The 24,382-nt window shown below is 53.7% G+C and overlaps 1 protein-coding gene across 1 annotated transcript; it reads left to right on the forward strand.

The window, feature by feature from the left end:
* The first annotated feature begins 2,565 nt into the window (after positions 1-2,565).
* Positions 2,566-8,319, forward strand: LOC130039687 (phospholipase A and acyltransferase 4-like). The gene is made up of 4 exons (XM_056131559.1): positions 2,566-2,574; positions 4,743-4,851; positions 6,546-6,814; positions 8,194-8,319. The coding sequence occupies exons 1-4, from the start codon at positions 2,566-2,568 to the stop codon at positions 8,290-8,292; spliced, it is 486 nt and encodes a 161-aa protein (XP_055987534.1). The 3' UTR covers positions 8,293-8,319.
* Positions 8,320-24,382: the final 16,063 nt, after the last annotated feature.

Raw genomic sequence — 24,382 nt, forward strand, 5'->3', positions numbered from 1 at the left:
CTTCATCATGTTTTGCCTTTTTGACCAGAGATTATGTGTATTACAGCTGTCTTGACCAACCATCACCTCTGGGGACTCAGCCCTCTTCTGTTATATCCAGAATGATGTGACTATGGATTCTTGGTCCCTCAGCCCATTGTGGAACTCATGTTAAGGTATCAAGAAATGACTTTCTAGGGCCATGGAGGCTTAAGTGAGACCCTGGAATAAGGGTCCAGGCTTTTTTAAAAATTTCTATTAGTGAAACACCATGAGGTACAGTTGTAGAGTTAACAGATTTTTGTGCTTTGGTTTCAGTTAGGGATTTTGTAAGTCCTCGTGCTCACCACTGGGATCCACAGAGGATCCTGCGTAGTGGGGCCAACTCCTTTTCCTTTGAGCTTTTCAAAATGTCCTGGGCTTCGTGGTTGTGCCAAGCAGTTAGCTTTTGGCCCTCTTAGAGTGCTGGAATTCTGAGAACAAGACATCACCCTTGCTCTGAAGTCATCCTTCACGCCTACAACCTGCCACTGCAGCCAAAACCTGGGCAGAACAACCAGTTTTAAAACTCCCCTAGAAAGTTTTCTCCCTGGCTTTATGAAAGCATGCTTTTTAAAAAAAACTTTTTAATTTTTTTGTTTCTTAAATTTTATTTTATTTTTATAAAGTTGTTCACAATATTTGATTACATTTAATATTTGAATATAAATCAAATCACCATTACACCTTCCCACCACCATATTTTGGATGTCTCCATCCTAAACCACAAAGCAGAACCAAAGCAGAACCAAAATCATTTCTTTTATATTGTTTGTTATGAATAATCTGCTGAAAATGAATGCAAGCATTTTTTTTACTGAATCACTGTGAGCTATAGTTACAAAGCATTCATATTTGAATTTCAGTCATACAATGATGGAACATCCATTCCTCCACCAGTGTGCATATTCCACCACCAATGTTCCCAGTAACCCTCCCGCCCTCCTCCTCGTACCGCCCCTCCCCCCCGCCTCTATGACAGACAATTTCCCTCTGACTCTCCCTCTGCTTTTGAGCATTATGGTTTGCAATACAGATACTGAGAGGCCATCATGTCTTATCCTTTTTCTACTTTCAGCACACATCTCCCATCCCGAGTAATCCCTCCAACCATCATTGCTTAGGAGCTGGGGGAGTCGGCAGCTAGGATAGAGAAGGAATGCAAGCATTCTTAATGCCAGGGCGAGGAGAGACAGCTTCAGTGTTGCCTTGGTTTTCTCCCCACTGCCCCTCTTCACACTGACTCTCGGGCCCTCACCATCTTCCTCTCACGTCCCACTGTGCCCCCGCCTCCCCGTCTGTTCATGCCCAAGGGACAGAGGAAAATCCCTTCCAGGGGCCAACTCTAGCCTTGGACAGTGACCACCAGGCAGCTAGGCCATCTTCCGTTAAGTTCTGCCTCTTGCAGCCAATGATATATCCAGATCACCTTCTCCCCGTGGACAGCCCTCCTCTCCCTCTTCCCCCCTGTTGGGAGCCTGTGCTAGTTAATATTAAGAAAGTCCTTAAGTCATTGAAACGATGTAATTATAGAAAAACATCATTGACATCTCTCACTATCACAATCATCCCATTGGTCGTCTAATTACTCGAGCAGGCACCAGTAACGTCTCTATTCCTCCCAGCCCTGAGATTTTAGCAGCCTCTTCTTAATCGTCTTTTCCCAATGATTGGAGGCTCTTTCAGGGTCAGGGGAATGAGACCTATTGTTGTATTTTGCATATCGAATACATCACAGGGAGCTTGCCAGGCTCTCATTGTGCAGGCTAGATAGTCTCAGTAGCTTGCTGGGCTCTTCAAGAGGCATAAATGGTTGGGAGTGTCTTACAATGTGTTGTGTGGCTGCTTTGCAGTCCAAAAAGCGGTCTGGAGTATGGCGGTGGTTGGGCAGTGGAGGTCAGCTGCCGGGCCTGGGTCCCTTGGGGTGGGGAGGGCTCTCACCCGCCCCACAGCCTGGCGCGGAGTCCAGACGTCTAGAGCAATCTAAACTTTTGTATCCTGAACATTCCTGTATATTTTTCCAATGTATGTTTCCTTCTAGAGACCTATAAAAGTCTGTTGCTTGTTCAATAAAGACGCTGCCTGAGCATTGCTTGTCTAGCCCTCCTTACTCGGTTGTCCTTCTCCCTTTGTCTAGGGTACCCTGTTCAACTTAGCTGTGCAGAACGCGGCACCCTCTATGGCTCCTGACAATTCACCCTGCAGTCCACACAGGACAGTGATCCATGGGACATACTGGTTGCCCCTGAATGCCTTTCGTTCCTGAGCAGGTGCAGCTCCCAGAGTAGGAGGGCAGAATGCCCAGATTCCTGCAGAAGCAGATATCTCCTTTCCCCTGCTCTGCATCGAGGAGGGTCACAGACACAAGTTTGAGGGAATAATTCATGACCTTTACAGGCAGTGGAAGAGGAAGTAGGAACATTCTACTCCCTTTAAAGTACTTGTAAGAGTTTGAGGCGGGACTTCAGGGAAAGAAAAGTGAAAGAGAAACTCCCAGTCTAACAGCTGGTGCCAGAAAGCGACCTCATGGCCCAGGCTTCTGCAGCGATGGCGCAGGTAAGTCCCGAGAATTTTCCATCTGGATTGTATTGTGGGAGGCTTCGTGGAGCCTCCTGGGTCCTCCCATGGGCACAAGTGTCCAGAGTCTGTTGTAGGGACCCTCAGGGGAAAGCACATTCCTTGAGCTGAATGTGCAGGCTCTGAGGTCTCAGGCAGGTAGGGGGTCCCTTTCTGTCTGGAATATTAAAGGGACCCGAAACTCCCTGGGGTAAGGGCAGTGGGAGGGGGACGTTAAGAATGTTTGGAAGCTGTTCCTGCTGGAGGTGCTGACTCAGCCCCCACAGGCTCATGCCAGCAGAGGCTGGAGTGGATGGAGGGACCCCCAGATTAGGAAAGTGAGAGAATGCCCTCCCAGGAGGGGGTTTGCTGCAGCCTCTGCTCCCTCCATCCTCCTCCCACCACCACCCCCCACTTCACCCCTGCCTTCCTGGTACTTCTCCTGGCCCCTACTCCTACATGCTCAGACCTGAACCATGCAACCTCACCTCACCTCACCCAGGGCCTGGTCCTGGCCTTCACGGCTGTCAGTTGGGGAACACTCAGTCAGTGGTTCTGGGGGCAATGTGCTGGCGGGGGGAGACAGTCAGGCAGCCCCGGCTTCTGGCTGTTACCGCAGCCCCTGAACATGGGCCTCTCTTGCAGGACCATTTCCTTCCAGCCAGGGCCCAAGTTCAGCTTCCTGCCACCAGGCCCCATGCACTCTGGCTGGACAAGGTCCACACACGTCCAGGTGCGGCCGCCCCTCGCTGCCCTGCCCTGGCAGCTGGCCTGAGGCCGAGTGGGAAGGGGAGAGAGATGGGGAGCCCAGGACTGCTGAGCCGCCATCCCCCTCCTTGCACAAAGTCTCAGAGGCTGAGCCAGGCTGTCACCTTCTTTGGGTCATGGGGACAGGAGCGCTGGCAGTGGCCGAGCATGGGCACAGGACGCTGCAGACATCGGAAATGGGACCCATGAGAGACAGATGTCAGATGGCAGGGGCTGGGAACTGGTGAAGGCTGGCCGGATTTCAGCCTCTCAGAGGAAAAGTGTGGGAGGCAGAGGAGGCGTAGAAACTGGATGTACAAAGGATCAGACGGATGCAACTGTGGGTAAGAAGGGGACTCGGGGGGACCTGTGGCGGGGAGGGCTGAGAGATGCCCTAAGGGTGATTCTGAGTTCAGTGGTGGTCACAATCTGGAGGGGGGGGTCACTGAACAGGAGTGGGGTCCCTAAACACATCTGTCAGCAGGAAAGAGATGAAAGAAACGTCCGGATCCCCAAGGTCCCCGAGCACTGGCAGGACAAAGGGAAAAGCTGAGCTGGACCTGTCTCTCTGGGTGACCAGGGTCAGGAGATGGACACGTTCTGTCCTTCACTGACTTTGTCACAGAAAGGGAGACAAATGGAAAATTGTCACTGACCCAGCTCAGTGCCCAGGGCAGGACCCCCAAGAAAAAGGAGGAGAGGGGAAGGCAGGGGACTCAGAGCAGGGCGAGGAGCAGGGAACACTCCACCACCCCACCCCCACCCGTTCTCTCAACCCCAGGCCTAGGGAAGGGGCATTGCAGGAAGTGGCCAGAAGGGGGCACTGATGGAGGCTCAGACCCCTCAGTGTAGGAAGCTGGGTGACCCCAGAGCGATCAGGGGTGCTGTCAGTCCAGGGTGGCTCGAACAACCAGGGTCAGGAGGCATGACGGGCCCCTTGGACTCCCTTACCTGTGTCACTGAACAAGCCTGGGCACCTCTCCGGGTGACAGGCTCCACACACACCTGCTTCAGGGGCACAGCAGCTCTGCACGTGCCTATCTGCTACCTCACAGGAGCATAGACAAGGGATGCATGCTCAACATGCATCATATATGTGCAAAAGAACATATAGAACACATACAAATGCGCGCACACACACACACACACACACACACACACACACACACATACACACACAGAGTGCATGTTCACAGGGATAAGCCACTCTCCAAAGTAACAAAGTCTGTTTTTGCCTCTAAGTTCCAGCTCAAGGGAGACCCTGTAGTATGAGACACGGCTGAGGGCCATGATCATGGCAGCTCTGTTTCTCCAAGGCCTCACCAGACGAGTCCCACGGTGAAGGCCCCATCATGGCCCTGGCCTGGGTCTCCCCAGGAGCCCGGGGTCTGAGCCCAGATTCTCTCCTTTTTCTGTCGTAGTTGGGGGAAGAGCCGAAGCCTGGAGACCTGATTGAGATTTTCCGCATTGGCTACCAGCATTGGGCCATCTACGTGGGAGACGGATACGTGGTCCACCTAGCGCCTCCAAGTAAGGGCTGTTGACAACCGTTCTCATGATATGAGCTAACAATAGAAAGGGGCGAACTCAGGGAATGAGTGGGTTTCTCCCACCATTGGGCCTGGGGGACCCCATAGCCCATCCCAGAGCATCACAATGGACCCAAAGGGCTAACCCCTGAGTCCCCCCACAGCGGGGCTCCATCCTGACCAGCTGACCCTGAGCCCCTCATAGCTGGGCTCCCTCCCCACCAGCTCTCCCAGCTCTGAGCCACACTCCTGGGAGCAGTCTGAAGTGACTGACAGCAGCCCGGAGCCCGCATTCTCTGGGCTAGAGAAGATTCCTCAGCAGGGGCCGTGTGCTTGGGTGGGGGGGAGGTCCTTTCCCCTCAGAGGCTTCCCCAGAACCAGGGCCCATGAGAGCATCGGTTGCAGCTTCTCCCAGAAGCAGCATCCTGGGGTGGCATGAAAATGCTCTGCCCAAGACCCAGGGGTCTCTGTGACCCGTGAGTCTGAGCGACCAGATCAGCTGATGACAAAGGCAGTGGACAGCAGAACCAGGACACTTACATGTCCAGGAAACACATGGGCTTCACAGGCACAACCTTACAGCATGTGGGTTCTGTTAAGTGGCCACAAGCCTGAGCTCAACCAGAGACAGACACACAGACACAGAACACATTTTTTTCGAGGTTTAAGTCACACTCTAGAACACACTCATACAAGAAACCCAGCACTGAGGGTTCCCCAGCCTAAGAGACTTGGACCTCCGCCTGCAGGGAGAGGTTTCTAAACCCCCTGCCCTCCTGCCTACCCTGCGTGCAGGTCTGCGTCCCCGGGTGCCTGCTACCGGGCACATTCTCGTGGTCTTGGGGAGGTACAGAAGTGGAAACAGCAGTTAACATATCTTGTTACACTGACTTGAATCATCCTTGTTACCTGTGGTCAGATGTCTGGGTATTTGTACCATGCCCTTGGGTCTGGGATGTTTTTCTTACTAGCTGGTAAACTCATGACCCTGAGGAAAAAAATGGAGTCTGGCTTTCCAAAATGGAGGGACTGATTGGTCTCTGAACAGTAAATCAAAGAGGGGCCAAAGAGAAAGCTCAGTGTTCTGAGTCATGCTTTGCAAGCCGGAGGCTGGGTTCCACCCTGGCATTGCATGATTCCAGGAGCACTGCCAGAAGTGATCCAAGATCATTAAGCCAAGTAGCCCATAACACCAACCAAAACAACAACCAAAACAGGTTGGAGCAGTAGTACAGTGGGTAGGGCACTTTCCTTGCACTTTGCACACCACTCACCTGGGGTTTGATCCCCTGCACCTCAGCTGGTCTCCTGAGCCCCACTAGGAGTGAGCCCTGAGCACAGAGACAGGAGTAGGACCTGAGAATTGCCAGGTGTGGCCCAAAGTACTAAAAAAAAAAAAATCTTAAGCATAAGGTTCTTGAAGATAGATAAAATCTCTTTCAGAAATACAAATGGGGATCTATTAAAGCTCCACCAAATCGTTAGTTTCCTATTGTGTTTGTATGGGTTGAAACCGAAACCCTAACCAGCCATGATAGGCAGACCGGCCGTAGATGATGTATATTCATGCGGTGAGCATGGTTGTGACTCTGACCCTCCCCACACCCCTGGCATCAAGTATCGACCTGTGTAAGAACAGCGCCCAGCTGTGGCAGAGCCCCCATGCCCGCCCCCTCTTCCCCCGTCATGCTGCAGGCGAGTACGCCGGTGCCGGCTCCTCCAGCCTCTTCTCGGTGCTGAGCAACCGGGCGGTGGTGAAGCGGGAGCTGCTGAAGGATGTGGTAGGCGACTGCCGCTATCGGGTCAACAACTACCTAGACCACAAGTACCTGCCGCTCCCCGTGTACCAGATCATCAGCGTGGCCAAGGCGAAAGTTGGAGAGGAGATGCCGTACTCTGTGCGTTCGGGAAACTGTGAGCACTTTGTCACGCGTCTGCGCTATGGCAAGTCTCACTCTGAGCAGGTAAGGTCCTCGCTGGTCGGCTCCGGTTGGGGTGACAGGTTGAGAGCCAGGGATGATGCAAAGAAATCTCCTGGGACCCTGTGATCAGGAGTCAGGAAAGCTCAGCTCCCGTTGCAGAGTTGTCTCATCCACGGAGTTACTTGGATTGGTCACTTACTCTCTGGGCCTGGGTGTCGCTATGAGCATTGATTCAGAGATAGACCGCGGGCATGTCACCATGGATACATCACTCCTATAGCTCCATAGGTTGAGTTCAGGCCAACGTGGGACCAGACAAATCTCCTGAACCCACGGATCCCACAGGAAAGGGGCACCTAAGCTCTGTGTAGCCCTGAAGGTCACTAGAACACTTTGGGAAGCATATCCTTTTTTTTTTTTTCCTTTTTGGGTCACACCCAGCAAGGCACAGGGCCTACTCCTGGTTCTGCACTCAAGAATTACTCCTGATGGTGCTTGGGGAACCATATGGGATGCTGGGAATCGAACCTGGGTTGGTCGTGTGCAAGGCAAATGCCCTACCCGAAATGCTATCACTCCAGCCCCTGGGGGACATACCCCGCTGTCAGAGGACTTTGGTACTGAGGATCGAACCCGAGCCCTTGCATTTACTGCAGCCTTTTCAGCCAACGCTCAGAATTCTAGAACAGTTGTATGGAAGATCCGGCACAAAATCTCTAGACCCAGCCCCTCAGCCAACAAGCTCATTGTCCCCCAGAGCACAAGGAAATCAAGGACACAAGCAAGACTGCCACCATTGTCCCTAGCAGGTGGACTCTGCACAGCCACCTGCAGCCCTCAAGACCCTCGAGGCGACTAGTGGAGGGGCCAGAAAGGAGGAGGGGACAGGAGAGAAGCTTGAGGGGGACAGTCAGGAGGTAGAGGATGGGGGTGGATATCTGAGGTGCCCCAAGACAGTGCGTAGAATGGGCCAACCTGGGTCCAGGCTGAGGAGGCACAGAGAGAAGTTTCCAGGCTGTACCTGTGCAGTCCCTTTGCACGGGGACCCCAATGGCAGTCACGTGGTTTCCAAAATCTCCCTCCCTTTGGGTCCCCTTACTCTACCCAGAATCCCAAGCACTGTCCACACCCATTACCACACATGAAGAAATAAAATCCCCCTCTCCCACCCCAGGGCCCCCCTCACTCCATCCTGCCCATTCTCTGACACTCGCGTGCAGGCAAGACCCAGCTAAGGCGTGTCACGGGGTCTCTCTTCTCAGGAAATGAAACCTGTTGGGAATCCACTGCATTATATGCAGGAGAAGATTGGGGGTCCAGCTGGGAGGGCTTGGGGCAGAGATGAGGCGACCCCAGGCCTTGGGGAAAGTGAGGAAGTGTGTGCCTGGGCTTTGGGACTCTGCATGTGTGCTCTCTTCCAGGTGGAGACCGTGGAGACCGCGACTTACGTGACAGTGGGACTAGGACTTCTGGGTGCCATTGGCTACTCAGTTATGAGAAAACGCCCTCAGAACCAGTGATGTCCACAGGCATCCGGAGGCAGGGCTGAGGTTCCAGGGCTTCACCCTGGCCCTGGGCAGCCGCAGTAGTGGGAGTCCTTTGTCTCACTGGTTGGGGTGGGTCTACAGAGGAAGAATCTAGAAATGTCGTTACTGCTTCCTGAGAAGGACTTCCTCTCTGCCTCGAAATTCCCTCTGAACTGGAAATGAAGCTCTCGTTGATTCAGCCTCTGGAGCGCCAAACCATACTTTCTGACTTTCTGTTTTGGGGGTTGTTTTTGTTTTGTTTTGTTTTGGGAGTCTCCCACCCAGTGATGATCTGATTATTCCTTGCAATAATTCATAAGGGATTCTGGGGATGGGGGTACCATACGGGATGCCGGCGATTGAAGCTGGGCCGGCCTCGTGCAAGGCAAACATCCTACCCGCTGTACTATCACTCTGTCCTGGGGACACTTTCTAAGAGCTCATGCCTGACTCTTCCCTGTGCAGGGGACAGGAAGATCTCCTGAGTGGTAATGTCACAGTGACTTAATACAATGGCATTAAGGGGGTCACCCTACATTATTCTAGGTGCATGTGGCCTTGTTCACTTGTGGGAAATCGAATCCTAACAACAACAACAAAAAAAAAACAGAATGTACTCTTGGTTTAGTTAGTTTAGACGTGAGATCAACAAATGTGCACCAGGCAAGAACAGAATAGGAGATTATCATGATTTCATATTTTACTTTAAAGATACTTTCTGACCAGGCTATGAAAATATCCCAGACTGGGCCCACTCGAGCAAATCGATGAACAACAGGAAGACAGTGCAGTGCTGTGCAGTGCTGCTCTAAATGTCACTGTCACTGTCCTCCCATTGTTCATCTATTATTGTGTTTGTGATTACTGTGTTTGGCATATCAAATACATCACGGGGAGCTTGCCAGGCTTTGCCGTGCGGGCGAGATACTCTCGGCAGCTTGCCAGGCTCTCCTAGAGGGGTGGAGGAATCAAACTCGGGTTGGCCCAGACAGTTGTGTGCAAGGCAAATGCCCTACCTGCTGTGCTATGGCTCCAGCCAGCTCTAAATGTACCTATTAAATTAGACATATCTACTAAGTGTCTTTAATGTATCCGTCAGCTAAAACAATAGCTCACCTGTCTGAAACCAGGGGCCTAGGTGGGGAATAGAAATTGTGTCGCGTATCTGACCAGCTGATCACCTTGTCCCAGACTGTCATAGCTAGCTTGCAACCTGGCCATGCCACAGCCTCCCTCTGCCTCGCTCTTTGCCATTGACCCTGGTGACAGAGCTCCTGGTACCAATCTGGCTTCACTGTGTGAAATTGCCACACTCACTAGACTCAGGGTAAAAACCACTCAGGCCCCATTGTGGCCCCCACACACAGCTCGAGACTCTGACTGTGTAGCACTGTAGCACTGTCCTCCCGTTGTTCATCAATTTGCTCGAGCGTTAACATCTCCATCGTGAGACTTTTTGTTACTGTGTTTGGCATATCGAATAAGTCACGAGTATCTTGCCAGACTTTGCCATGTGGGCAAGGTACTCTCGTTAGCTTGCCAGGCTCTCCGAGAGGGGCGGAGGAATCAAACTCGGGCTGGCCGTGTGGGCTGCATGCAAGGCAAATGCCCTACTTGCTGTGCTATTGTTCCAGCCTGTGATTGTGTATTCACTAAAATAAAATACAAAGGGGCCTCCATGCTGTGGCACTCTTTCTCTCTCTCCCTCTCTGCCACCCGCGTTCGGTAATCTTGGGCCGTTTCCCCCACCCTGGGGAGGTCGATGCTAATAGGCAGGCAAAGAAAGGAACGAGGTCCAGGCTGGTTGGTCTCAATTGCAGTTTATTCCAATCTTGTCTCCATTCTCTGATTCTCCTCCTGCTTTTTCCTCTCCCAGGCTACTTTATTCTCCTTATAGATCCCCCTTCAATCTCCTTCTGGCTCTGGATTCCCCAGTCCTCTCTTATAGTCCAGTTAAATCCCAAAGCATGAGGGATTGGTCCTTCCATATAGGTGTAAAATTACACATAGGAGAGTGAGACCACTCTCCGCACACATGAAGGTACTGGCAGAGGGACAAAGCCACGCGGGTTCCGGGGCCGAGATCTCCAAGCCTACTCGAATTGGAGTCGAGCATCCTCCACCCAGATCCTCCAAATTCCAGTAGGCGGGGGTCACACCCACCACCTGGCCCCCTGGCGCCGTGTAATCCCATCAGCGGCCAAGACTCAGAGACTACAAAATGCAGCTCCCGGAACCGCGCGGCCGCATTCTCGGCCGCGCGACATCTTACCAGAACATCTTTTTATGATATCTCATTATCTCATTCCTACTCTGGACAAACTTGCAGGCTATCGAATATAGCCTGCCCACAGGGCAGAGTCTGGCAAACTCCCCGTGGCGCACCAAATATGCCAAATACCAGTAACAATGATGGGTCTCATTCTCCTAAAAAGCCTTGAATATAATCTCAGGGCTAGGATGAAAGAGACGTTACTGGGGCCTGCTCGAGGCAATCGACGATTAACATAGGTGTGGTCATACAATCAACAGTGGTAAAGTTTTTCCCTCAGGGGAAGGGGAAGCTGCTTCTAGGACACATTCTCATTCAGCAAGATGACCCACCCAAGAGCAGAATCCCATAGGTGTGTTTCTCCTCTCTTTGTCCAACAAACATATAAACATTCATAATATTAATCATTTTGTATGGACAAAGTAAGAGATACATTAAGCTTATAGAATTGCTCTCCTGGGGTCATCTCGATCTCAGGCTACAGTGCTCAGGCCAGATTAGTCTTTTCTATCCTTAGCAGGGTTCTAACTAGTCGTTACTTTTGGATCATGACAGCATTTGTCCATGACCATGCTCTCAACTTATAGTTGAGTGTCGTGGCACTTTGGCCTGGCCCATTTCGATGCCAGGGTAGCTCACAGCTTGCCCTGGGTCCATTCAGTCCCTCATCGGGACCTTGCTTTTGGGGTGCTAGGAACTAAGGGAAACTGAGGTTTAAGTCGAGAAAGCAGATGCCCCAGAGTGCGGATTGTTTGGAGACAATTTATTCCCAAGTTATAAAAGCATAATATTAACTGTCTTCCTTTGTCTATACAAAAAGGACATTGATTTAAAGTAAACTATTCAAATAAGGAGAGGAGAAAGGCAATATTAACTTACAATACAAGTTCAGTGTCCTTAGAGTGATCTGACCTTACAAACTAACAGAATCTGGTTAGGGAAAAAGCTGATTAACTGGTTGGGGAGGCGAGCACAGAGAAGAGGTTATTGATAAACAAAGGAATGGGAGTGACTTGGGAGCACTGTGATGGGTGTAACCCGATAAACCTCAGCTCCCTGTAGCAAGGGAGAAAGGACAAACCAGTGTTATCCTACAATTGGCCACACAGTCCAGAGATTTCTGCACCTTCCTTTCTGCTTTCACTCGGATGTTGGGGTCTCCTTGTCACTGAGTTCTGAGCCAGGGATCGCGGACCAGGCTGCCTGGCGTGAGTGCTGCAGTGTGCCTCCCAAGGCTTCTGAGCAGTGGATCAACTCTGAAGGTGACACTCCTGGTGGCCCCAAGTCCTTCCTATCTGTCCACACTCACCCTGAGAGGGGCGGGAAGAAGCCCCAAGGAAATTGGAGCTGGGTGACTGGGGTTTGTGGATGCAAGTTCCTCAATGGAACAAAGGGGCCACCTGGGGTGAGAGGTGTGTGTGTGAGGGGGGGGGCCTGGAAGGGGGAGGGTTGCACATGTGTGGTTGTGGAGGAGAGCAATGGGGCATCTCTACCTTCCTCTGCATTTTGCTGTGAAGCTAAAATAACTCCAAAATGGGAGGGAGGGGAGGAGGAAAGAAGAAAGGAAGGAAGGAAGGACAGAAGGAAGGAAGGAAGGAAGGAAGGAAGGAAGGAAGGAAGGAGAGAAGGAAGGAAGGAGAGAGGGAAGGAAGGAGAGAGGGAAGGAAGGAGAGAGGGAAGGAAGGAGAGAGGGAAAGAAGGAAGAATAGAAGGATGAAAGGAAGGCTGGAAGGTAGGAGGGTGAGAGGGAGGGAGGGAAGGAAGAAAGGAAGGAGGCAAGGAGGGACAGAGGGAGGGAAGGAAGGAAGGAAAAGGGTGGTTAATCTTGCATGATCCTAATTGACACTTTGGAATGTGGTTTTAGAGTATAACTGCAGTCTAGGAATGAACCATTTATTGAGCGGGTTTGAGTTCCATGCACCTGCCAATCCCTGGACCCCTTGACATGAAAGAAACTGTCTTCCTCGCTTCAATGTCCTGGATGTCTCATTGAGTTACAAAGAACTAGGGCATGACACTCTCCCCAAAGCCTGTGGCTCCAGAGCAGAAACACAGTCCAGATCACCGTAGGGCCCTGCGCCCAGGATTGACTTCCATGGCAGATTCCAGCCAAGGGTAAAACAAGGAACAGAAGCTACGTTCTTGATTCCGCCCTGAGCGCGGCCTGTGGTGGTGCCAAACCCGCTCAATAAATGGTTCACTACCCTGTTGCAGCAAGTCTGGGCAGATGATCCCTCGCTCGACGGCTGCGTCTCTTCCCCAGATAGGGCTGAGCTTGAGAAGTCTCGGGAGCTGTCCCTGGAACTGTGGTAAGAGGAATTGGGGACCCTGCAGTCTGTCTGCCCTGCATTCTTTATCAGGCAGCTTTGTTACTAACAGCATTTGGAGGGTTCCAGAGGCCAATCCAGGGATGCTTGGTGCATGGGTTCAATGCAAGAGCCAGAGGTTGTGGGACTGTTGAACACTGGGCCATACCCAGCAATGCCCAGGGCCACCAACTGCTGGCAACAGTAGTGCCAGACAGCAAACCTGCGTTTCTTACTGCTTCTATTTCCCTGGGTTCACTGGTTCCTTTTAGTTTGTTTGTTTTGTTTTGTGGCCATCGCTGTAGTGCTTTGAGGCTACTCCTGAGTCTGCTTTCAGGAGTCTCCCCTAGGTATGCTAGGAGGGAATGTGCTGTGCTATAGACTGAACCCGCCAACGATGTGCTAGAACACTGAGCTCTCGGACCCGGGGTTCCTCTTTGAATGTCATCCTGTCACTTTTCTACGGTGCATCTGTGACACTTTGGAGCTGTGGGACCGCTGTCTGGATACAGGGATGTTCCCCTAGACACACAGCTCCAGGGGAACATCCTCCTCCTCCACACACAGCTCAGGGATTGCTGTCTGCATCCACCAGTCCAGAGGATGCTGTAAAGGCAGCTCTGAGTCAGAACGCAGGGACACAGGAAGGAGGACAGGGATCTCGGGTGTGCCATGGACTGTCCTAGGGCTCAGCCTCTGTGCGGCCCAGGATGTGGGTGCAGGGGGAGGTGCTCAGGCATCCCCTTGCAGGGGACAGGGCACAGAGAGCACCAGCAGCTGCCCCACAGTGCTGGAAAGGCCTGTTCCAGCCTCTCACGGCCGGGTCCCCTGGGGGGCAGCTGGGCTCATCCCCACCCTTTGCAGGTTTCAGGGAGAGGCCATTCACCCAGTCTGTCTCTTGGACCTCCCTGCGTGAGGACGGGATATCTCAGGCTCAGGTCTAGTGCTCTCTCCAGGCCCTGAGAAGCCCTTCCACAAACATGTTTGCCTCCACCCCTGTGAGGTTGGGGGTCCACACCAATGAGTCCTGTGTTGACTGTCAGCTCTCAGGTAGGACACAAAAATGGGGCTTCCACGGAGACACAGTGCTAACCACAGGCCCTACAGGGTCCTGTTCCTGCTCATCAGGATAGGCCTGTCCCCATGCGCCTGTGAAGGATCCGCGTCCCGCAGGAGAAAGACAGACACAGACACAGACCCTGGAGTCCACCACTTTATTGCTTTGTCCACCAGCAGGAAGGGGAAGCGCGAGCAGCATCGGGCCGGTGGGGACATTCCTGCTGCCCGACAGTGGCCTGGGCTTGAGTCAGCTCAGAGATCCCTAAGGAGAGAGTGCGGGTCGCCTTGTCACAGGGACCCGAGTCCCACCCGCACCGCCCCACAGCCCAGCTCCAGCCCATACCCCCAGAGGTTCCCCCGTCCCTGTGGCCTGGGGCTCCCTAAGAACATTAGGGCTCACACACTGGGGTCCAGATGGGCTGTAGGGCCCCCACCTGCACTACCTGAAATGAGCCCAAATAATCCATGAGGGGGAGCGAGAGGCCAGACCCAACCCTCTTAGCTAGGCCTGACGTCGGAGTTTGGGGATCTTACCACATTTTTGTTTATCTTGGAAACCAACTCATTTCAGGAGACACCAGATTTCCTTGGACACTGTTGCCTTTATAGCTCAGCCATTTTAAGATAGCTTCTTTCTTTTCCTCCACCTGCAGCAGGAGAAGAAGGTCATTGGTGTGAGGCTCCGGCCACCATGCACACAACCGCAGCTGTCACCCAGGAGGGACCAGCTGGCCCGTGTCCTCTTCAGCAGAACCCCGGGGGAAGCAGAGAGGCCTGGAGGGGCTCTCAAGTGGGCAGGACCCTCGAGAGAAGGAGGCGCTGCCCGGCAGGGAGCAGCAGAGGGAGAGGAGCAGTGGATGTCCGCGGTGAACACTCAGAAGGGAAATGCAGGCCTGGGGCTGGTACAGGCGGAGGAAGCCGACAGGGGGCGCTGTGGTCAGGGAGTGCCGTAAGTCTCAGACGGGGCTGGGCAATCAGGAGCCAGAGAGCAAGGGGAATGCTGAGGCACCGGAAACAATCCTATCTCGGTGCTCAGCTCCCTGCATCCCCAGCGGGCGCTCAGGTTCATCTGCTGAACTGGACTGTTTGTTCCTCCAAAGGCGAAGCTTTCACTGCAGATATCCCCTGGGTGTCACCAGAAGGGTATTCTGGAGTAGAAAGTGGATCCTGGCGGGGTGTGGACCCTTCATGGTGCAGGAGGAACAAAGAATGTTCCCTGAGGTGGGCACACTCAGCAGAACAGCTGTCATCATGAGGTTGCTTGCCTCCCCCGGTCCCCAGAAACCCTCTTCATAAATCTCCTGTGTCCGACTTCACCGAGGGGAAAACTAAGGTCCCAGTGAAAAAGACTTGCCTTGCCCAAAGCCATACCATGATAATTCTGAGATGCCCAGTCTAGAGGGACAAAAGGACTTCATAGAGAGGGAAACAACACCGCAAACATGGTCACTTGATCACTTGACTTCCTGTTAATTGTTGATTTGCTCGAGCGGGTGCCAGTAATGTCTCCATTTGTCCCTGTTGCGTGCTAGTATAGCCCAATGACGTCTGTTCGTTCTAGGAACACGAAGAGTCTCAAACTGATCTTTCAGGATCTTGATGAAGAAGTCGGACCATCTGGTAGGTGGGCGGCCACGCGGTCTTTGGACGTCCCGTGGAATCCAGTCGGTAACAGCTCTAGTCCAGCGATCATCTCCAAATCTCATTCCGTGTTCAGCCTATCTGATTTTTGATGACTTGGCAAACGAGACAGCATCCCTGATTCTTGATCATCAACAGAGGTCGGAACCCCGAAATTCTTTCTCTCATTTGAATGAAACTTGATACTCCAAGTATAGTTCTTTTGATTCCTCTTTGGGAGACCCAAATAGCATTCTCATCCTGTTTGCGAAGGGCCCAGGTCTCTGAGGCATATGTCAATGCAGGAAGAACAGTGGAATCAAAGTGATGCTCCTGGGCTCCATCCTGGGCTCCACATTCCCAAAATGTATTATCACCGCACAAACAACCCCTTTTTCCAAGGTCTTTGTCCTCTTTACAAGGAGCCCAATGCCCTTTTGTGGTGACCAAAGTGTGGGGTCTCAGGGGTCAATAGCCGGACAACAGCAGGGAGGACCAAGGGGATCTGCCTCTGTATACAGGACCCAAACCGCCTCCTCTGCCGTGTTCATGCTCCCCCCAACTCCTCTACACCCGTTTTCTCTCCTGTCCACACCTAGTATTGCTCTGCCTGCCCCTGAAGTGCCAGGGGTGCAGCCCAGGGTCTCCCACATGCCAGGCCCGTGCTCTGCCTCTTCACCCACAGCTCGGCTTCTCCTCTGCCCAATCTTCACATCCCCCATATTCTGGGTTCTAGGATCTCTGTCAAGTATCAGTATCTCCCTGAGAATAAGAGCCACCTCCACTGCAGAGTGGCCTCTCCCTGACTCCTCCAGTGAGATCCAGGCCTGTGTGGCTGGTGCATGGGATCACATACCGCCTATCGTGCAGCTGCTAGCCTGAGTGAACAGATACTGAGCACGGTGGGCCTCAGTTTCTCCATCCATGAAATGGGTGATAGAACCTGCTCTTACCAGTGATGAGTATGGCTCAGCTTCATCTTCATCTTCAGAGGCTGAGCTGGTGTCGCTTCATCTTCCACCCTGACTGTAACTTTGGAGGGGGCACAGTGGCTTTCTCCCCAGTTCCAGTCATGCCCAATCACCCCCTGGCCAGTACAGTCAGGGGGACATGGCTTAGGATAGGGACCCGACTGGCAAAAGGGACACACCTGGTCAGAGCGGGCAACTCCATAGCGTAGCTCGGTGGCGAAGTGCTCACAGTTCTGATGGATGAGGCTGTAGTATCTCTCCTGCCCCACCAGCGCCAAGGCCTTTTGGACGATCTCTGCAGCTGGCCGTGCCGAGAGCTCCATATCATGCTTGTTATTGACCCGGAACATGCACCCTGCGGCCACCTCCAACAGTGGCTCCTTCTTCACCATGGCTTGGATACCCTGGCGAGCTGCTGCCATGACCCATTCCACACTCAGATTCTCAGGGTCTATGGGGACACAAGAGAGGACTCAGGGTAAACCCTGCACAACCCCAGGGAGTCCACCAGCCCAAGTAAGTTACCCCATGGCACCTGTCCCCACGGAGGGGATGATCCCAGAAGGGTTGATGCCCCCCAGCTCCAACCTACAACGGGGCCCCCTTGGGGCCTGGGCCTCTGGCGAACGCTTTGGAGTCCCCGGGCTCTCTTCCCCTCATTTCTTTTCTAAGGGACAGAGGGAAGCTGGGAGAAATCCAGGTCTCCCACATGGCCATGCCCTCCTCACTCCTGCTTTCTGAAGCAGAGGCTGGGAGTTTTTCAAATGCCCCAAGACAGATGTTGCTGGAATTGTTGCATGAAGGTGGGTGACATGGGCACAGGTGGCCGATGCTGGCTACTGGTCCCAGCTCACCATCCACTCACTTGTAGCCAGTCACCAACTCTGCACCGCCCTGAGCCCCAGCTAGGAGGCCTCAGCAGGCCAAGGCGGAAGGTCCAGGGCAGGAGGTGTCCGCACTCTGTGTTGTCAAATTCCCAATTCTCCTCTAAAGACACCCAAGAAGCCCAGTGTCTGGCTCAGCTGCTCTAGGGGCTGTCTGTGCAAGAGGGGGGTTTCCACTGTCCTTCACCATTGATTATCACCAAAGGAGGGCAATTCAACACCATGTCTGGACAGGCTCCCTCCAGCTGCAGGTGCAGGTGGGGGAACGTGAGACCCCGAGGGCAGCATGGGGCCCTACTGGCGTCTCACCAGCCAAAAGAGGAGGCTGCAGGCAGAAGAGGAACCTGGGCACCGAGTGTGGGCAGAAAGGGAATGGGGCTCACCAGTAGACTTCATGCCCCTCAAAGGGCAGCCCTGGACTCTGTGATGGGACACCCTGGAAATATTTTGGGTTCTAGAGATGGGATCTTGGTGGGGCGCATCTCGGCATGCACTGACCCAGGTTCCATTCAGGTGCCACCTGGTCCTAGAGCAATACTGAGTGTGACTTGCACATACCCAGCACTAAAGGCCTGAACAACCCCACAGCCTCGGGCCTGAGAAGAACTCAAGGACAGAGGATCAGAACTGAGGGTGGGACATCAACGCCTCCTGAGGATTATTCCAAAAAGACCCCCTAAAATTTATACCAAGATACATTTTTGTGTGTAAAACACCCTACACTGCAATCTGCCTCAATATTTCTGACCCCCAAATTTTTCCTTTAGATCTAACCTCTCTGAAATTTCTGGCTATGGAAGAACAGAAGCTAATGGGCTATCAGGAGACAGCACTGGTCATGTGGCCTCAATGCTATTCCCACTGGCGAGGTCTGCAGGGGGAACAGCACAGTGTGTCACCAAATCAACAGTCATGTTAGCACATCCTCAAGAGAGACCCTGTGCTTACCGGAGTTAGTCACATGGACCACGTGACCATTTCCCACATACACGGCCCAGTGCTGATATTCCAGCCCGAGACTGCTGAGTTTCCCATTACGGAAAAACTCAATCAGGTCTCCAGGTTTGGGCTCAGGACAGAATCTCCTCTGCAAAATAAAAAGCGATAGAAAGAGGTGAGTCCTTGACACGAAACATTCTAGAGCATTCTATATCCAACACAGTTGCAAGGACCTAGGCACAGGTGCAGACTCCTCCTGTTTCCATCTGCAAGAAGTGTAGAGGAAGGGGCTCCCATAACCTGAAGAGAGGCATCCCACCTTCTGGGGGGTTGCAGGGTTGGGAATGAACCTTTGGGACAGAGGTGACAGGTCCCCAGAGGAACCGTGTGAGGGGGACTCACAGAGAGAAGTGCACAGTGGGCAAGGGCCCCCTCTCTACATGAAGTAGGTGTGGGTTCCTCTCAGTCACATCCCCTTTCTCCAGGGCCCTCTTGCTCCTTACAGGGGTTCCTGTGCCCAATTAGAGTGTTCCAGGTGAGCAGTCTCAAGATTCACCATCCTGGACACCAGCAAGAAGGACCAAGCAGAGATTCTTCTACACAGATAGGACCCACCTCCAGAGGGCGCCCTCAGCCTCTCTACCCCTGGAGACCACAACTGGGAGTCGGACATTGTCAGTGACTGACAAACTGGTTAAGTTCAACACTGTCATCTTTTCCTGAAGAGACGGAGAGGCTGATCTGACCCTGGGAGACAATAGTGCCCTGTGGATGAGACACTGACCGGCAGACACTGAGTCTGAGCGCAGGGCAAGAGGATGCCCGAGCTGTGGGCAGTGCCTGTGGCCAAAACCACCTCCTCTGCCAGGTAACTTCTCTACTCCTGTTTCCTCTCCTGTCCACACCTAGTATTGCTCTGCATGTCTCTAAGGTGTCCGGGGTGCGGCTCAGGGTCTCCCGCATGCCAGGCATGTACTCTGCCTCTTTACCCATATCTAGGCCCATCCTCTTCCCAATCCCCACAGCCCATGTTCCCTGGGCATCAGGCTCAAGCCAAAGCGAAAATGGCCTCCACTGCTGGGCTGCCTCTCCCTGACCCCTCCACTGAAATCAAGGCCTGTGTGGCAGGTGCCCTGGAGTCAGATCCCGCCTACAGGGCAAGTACTAGAGTGTTGATGATACCTGGAGCACTGTGGGCCTCGCTTTCTCCATCTGTGAAGTGGGTGAGAGAACCTGCTTCTCAGTAGTGGGTCTAGCTGGGCCCCATGTGCAGAGCTCATACTGGTGCCCCTCCACTTCCCACCCAGATGGTGACATCTGGGAAGGGGTCAGTGACTGTCTGGCTCATGCCCGGAAGTCCGTCTGGTCCAGCACAGTGAGTGGGGACACTGCTGGGGACAGGGCAATTGTTGAAGACACACCTCATCATAGAAGAGTTCTCCGTAGCGCAGCTCCATGGCGAAGTGCTTACAGTTCTTCCGGGTGAAACTGTAGGGCCATTCCTGCCCAACACACGCCAAGGCTATTTGGACGATTTCCTCAGGAGATCGCACTCGGCGCTTACCATCGTGTTTGTTATTGACACGGAACTCGCACACCGCGGCCACCTCCAAGAGCTGCTCCTTCTTCACCACGGTTCGGGTGCCCTGGACAGACGATGCCATGACCGATTTCACTCCTGGAATCTCAGTGTCTATGGGGACACAAGAGAGGACTCAGGGTCAACCCTATACCCCAAGGAGTCCACAGTCCAAGGAAGTTACCCAATGACACCAGTCTGAACTGAGGGGATGAACCGAGAAGGGCTGACACCCGCCAGCTCCGCCCAAAAATGGACTCACTGGGCCTGGGACTCTGGGTGAAAACTTTGGAGTCCCCAGACTCTCAACTCATTTCTTTTCTAAGGGACAGAGGGAAGCTAAGTGGAACCCGGGTCTCCCACACGGCCATACCCTCCTCCCTGACCCAGGCCCCCGCTCACTGCTGGCTCTGAAGTAGAGACTGGGAGTTCTTCAAATGACCCAACACAGATGTTGCTGGTACTGTCGCAAAAGGTGGGTGACACAGGCACAGAGCCAAGGTGGCCCAGACTGGCTCCTGGTCCTGGGCCACCATCCAATTGCCACACCAGGTGCTTCTCCTTGAGCGTCAGAGCATGCAGTTGAGTGGAGAGAGAGAAGCAGGGACGCCACAGTCGGCGGGGCCACTCTCTGTCCGTAACCTTTGGCAGTATGAGTGTTGGGGGAACCCCTGCTTCCTCTCCCTACTGTTCCTGAAGATCAGCAGCTACAGAGGAGACAGGGCGCAGGAAGGGCCGTGTCCCGAGACAGGGGCTGAGTGACCCCCAATCTCTAACTGAACATGTCCACAGCCTGTCCAGGAACTTCTGGCTACAGAAGATCAGCAGCTGACGGGCTTACAGGGGACATCCCTGGTCATGCGGACTCAGTGCTGTGCCCACCAGCCAGCCCAGCGTGGGAGACCAGTACAGTGTGAACCAAACCCACAGTAACCTCACCCCATCCTCTACAGAGACTCCATTCTTACCGACGCCAGTCACATGGACCACGTAGCCGTCTCCCACATGCACGGCCCAGTGCTCAAAATAACCGCAGAAAATCTCAATCAGGTCTCCACTTTTGGGCATAGGACTGACTCTTTTCTGCAGAAGAAAAACAGAGATGAGTCTTAAACAGGGAAGTTTCTAGAAAATTCTATACCTTCCACACCTGCAAAGAGCCATGTCAGTTGCTGAATCTTGATGTTCTCCTCTAAAACAAATGAGAGGAGGGTGCTCTCTAACCAGGAGAGAAGAACCCCCCCTGTCCTGGGGTGGCTGGGCTGTGAATGAGCCATTGGGGACAGAGGTGACAGGGTTCCCAGAGGAGCTGTGAGAGGGGCTCACAGAGAGGGGTACACAGTGGGCGGGAGCCCCTGCCCACATGAAGCAGGTCTGTGTCAGTGAGGGAGGCCTGGTCACCAGGAGGTCTAGATGCTCCCTCAGGACATCGTCCCCCCCATCTGCTGGTCCCGGGGTGACCTCGTGTTCCGACTCCCAGGTGAGCCTGCGGAGACTGAGCTCAGCCCCTGCCCGCGTGGGCCTCACTCCCGGGAGTCAGAGCTGCCACCACAGAGGAGGGGACTCAGGGTCAGGAAGGGCAGGAGCCTATCAGCCCCTCCTCTGGGAGAGACGACGAGACTGTATCTGAGTGTTTTCTTCAGTGCACCCCAAAATCCCCACAATCCCAAGGGCAAGCCCCACACAGCTACAATCTGGGTCCAGGCAAGAGGCAGATGGGGGAACCCAGGGGTAGCTGGAGAGCTTGGGGGGCTGTGCCCCTGTGGAGTGGCAGAGCAGGGAGACAGTGCCCTGGTCCCTGCAGAATGGGGGCCCCTTCACAGGAGTCCCTGGGGGTTCCCTGTGTCTGGCCACACCTGCTGCCGCTGCCTCAGCTCATCCGGATGCCCTGATCAGGGGCTGCGCTGCACACTGAGATCTTGGGAGAAAAGGTGGACTAAGGCCTTTGACCAGGGGTCAGAGTCAATGTCAGGGGCTGCACAAAGATGGAGTGAGCACCTCAGCCCCTGAACAAATTATCCCCATTTGGCCGACCTAAAAATAAAGGGTCTCTGGAGATATCCTGAGACCATTGTTCCTCTCGGTGATATTTGCTCCCTGTGGGTTCAGCCTTTGGTGACCTTTGGTGCACTTGAGGGATGTGTGTGTGTGTGTGTGTGTATGTGTGTGTGTGTGTGTGTGTGTGATAACAACACCCCTTCAGAGAGCTTAAAGAGACTGTCACCACCACAGTTTGTTAGAGTGTCCCGAGACAGCACACAGGTTGGGGCAGCACCACGCCATCCCCTGCACATCCAGTGCCCAGAACAGTCTATTAATCGCCTGGGCTCCGTCCTGTGCTCCTCATTCCCAAAGATGTAGGTTCCCTCGGTAACATCCCCTTTCTCCAGGGCCCTCTTCCTCCTACAGGGTGTCCTTGTGCCCACTTAGAGTGTCCATAGTCAGGGGTCAGGGGTCAGCATCCTGGACACCAGCAGGGAGGACCCAGGGGAGCTGCCTCTGTGCAGACAGGACTCACCTCCAGGGGACTCCCTCAGCCTCTCTCCAAGGCAACTGAGAGTTGGACTTTGTCAGTAACTGACAAGTTGGTTTATATCAACACGGTCAGCTTTTCCCGAAGAGACAGGAAGGCTGATCTGATCCTGGGGGACAATAGTGCCCATTGGACTGGACACGACGAGTAGACACTGAGCCTGAGCGCGGGGCAAGGGGATGCCCAAGTTGTGGGCAGTTCCTGTGGCCCAAACCACCTCCTGCTGCCCCAAACTCCTCTACTCCTGTTTTCTCTCCTGCCCACACCTAGTATTGCTCTGCCTGCCTCTGAGGTGCCCGGGGTGCAACCCAAGGTCTCCCGTATGCCAGGCATGTGCTTTGCCTCTACCCACAGCCCAGTCCCTCCTCTGCCCAATCCTCACAGCCCCTGTTCCCTGAACTCTCACCTCCCTGGCCAGGGACAGGCTCAAGCCAATGAAAACTGGCCTCCGCTGCGGGGCTGCCTCTCCCTGACTCCATCATGGACTGTGGCAGGTCCCCTGGAGTCAGATTCTATCTACATAGCAAGTGCTAGAGTGTTGATGATACCTGGAGCACTATAGGCCTCTCTTTCTCCATCTCTGCAGTGGGGAAGAGAACCTGCTTCTCAGTAGGGGTCCAGCTCAGCCCCATGTGCAGAGCTCTTGCTGGTGCCCCTCCACCTCCCACCCAAATGGTGACATTTGAAAAGGGGGACAGTGGCTTCTGTCTGTCCGGCTCATGCCTGGAAGTTTGTCTGGTCCGGCACAGTCAGTGCAGACAATGCTAGGATGGGGGCAATGGTTGAGGACGCACCTGGTCTGAGATGAGTTCTCCGTAGCGCAGCTCCATGGCGAAGTGCTTACAGTTCTTCCGGGTGAAACTGTAGGGCCACTCCTGCCCGACACACGCCAAGGCCATTTGGACGATCTCCTCAGGAGATCGTACTCGGCGCTTACCATCGTGTTTGTTATTTACCCGGAACTCGCACCCCACGGTCACCTCTGACAGTCGCTCCTTCTTCACCATAGCTCGGCAGCCCTTGACAGACGCTGCCACAACCGATTCCACACTCAGAATCTGAGTGTCTATGGGATCACAAGAGAGTACTCAGTCAGGATCAAGCCTGCTCAATGTTAGGGAATCCACCAGTCCAATAAAGTCCCCCCATGACATCTGTTCCCACAGTGGAGATGAGACCAGAAGGGCTGACACCTGCCAACTCGGACCCACTACAGAGCCCACTGGACCTGGGTCTCAGAGGAAGGCTTTGTAGTCCCCGGACTCTCTTCCCCTTGTTTCTTTTCTAAGGGACAGAAGGAAGCTGGGAGGAATCCAGGTCTCCCACAAGACCATGCCCTCCTCCCTGACCCAGGTCCCCGCTCACTGCTGGTTCTGAAGCAGAGACTGGGAGTCCTTCAAATGCCCCTGACACAGATGGTACTGCTGGCACTGTTGCGAAAGGTAGGTGACACGGACAAAGAGCCAAGGTGGCCCATACTGGCTCCTGGTCTCGGCCCACCATCCAGCTGCCAGCCCACACCAGGGGGCTACTCATGAGCTTCAGAGCATTCAGTTGAGTGGAGAGAGGGGATGAAGGGACACCCATGCTCGACAGAGAATTGATCCTTCCATAACCTGTGACAGTGCTGAGTGTTGGGGGGAGTCCCTGCTTCCTGTCCCCACTGTCCCTCCAGATCAGAAACTACAGAGAAGACTGGGCAGGGAATTGCTGTGCCCCATGGACAGGGGCTGAGTGACCCCAAATCTCTAACTGGACGTATACACAACTTGTCCAGGAACTTTTGGCTACAGAAGATTAGCAGCTGATGGTCCTACAGGGAACAGCTCTGGTCATGTGAACTGGGTGCTGTGCCCACTGGTCAGGCCAGTGGGGAAGACCAGCAGTGTGAACCAAACCACAGTCACCTCAGCCCATCCTC

The sequence above is a fragment of the Sorex fumeus genome, unplaced genomic scaffold (assembly GCF_029834395.1).
Source record: "Sorex fumeus unplaced genomic scaffold, SorFum_2.1 ptg000093l, whole genome shotgun sequence".
NCBI classification, from domain to species: domain Eukaryota; kingdom Metazoa; phylum Chordata; class Mammalia; order Eulipotyphla; family Soricidae; genus Sorex; species Sorex fumeus.

Bases quoted from the DNA above. Each gene is read 5' to 3' on its own strand.
- LOC130039687 (XM_056131559.1), top strand. The intron at 4,852-6,545 runs GTAAGGGCTGTT...GTCATGCTGCAG, and splicing joins GGTCCACCTAGCGCCTCCAA to GCGAGTACGCCGGTGCCGGC. The intron at 6,815-8,193 runs GTAAGGTCCTCG...GCTCTCTTCCAG, and splicing joins GCAAGTCTCACTCTGAGCAG to GTGGAGACCGTGGAGACCGC.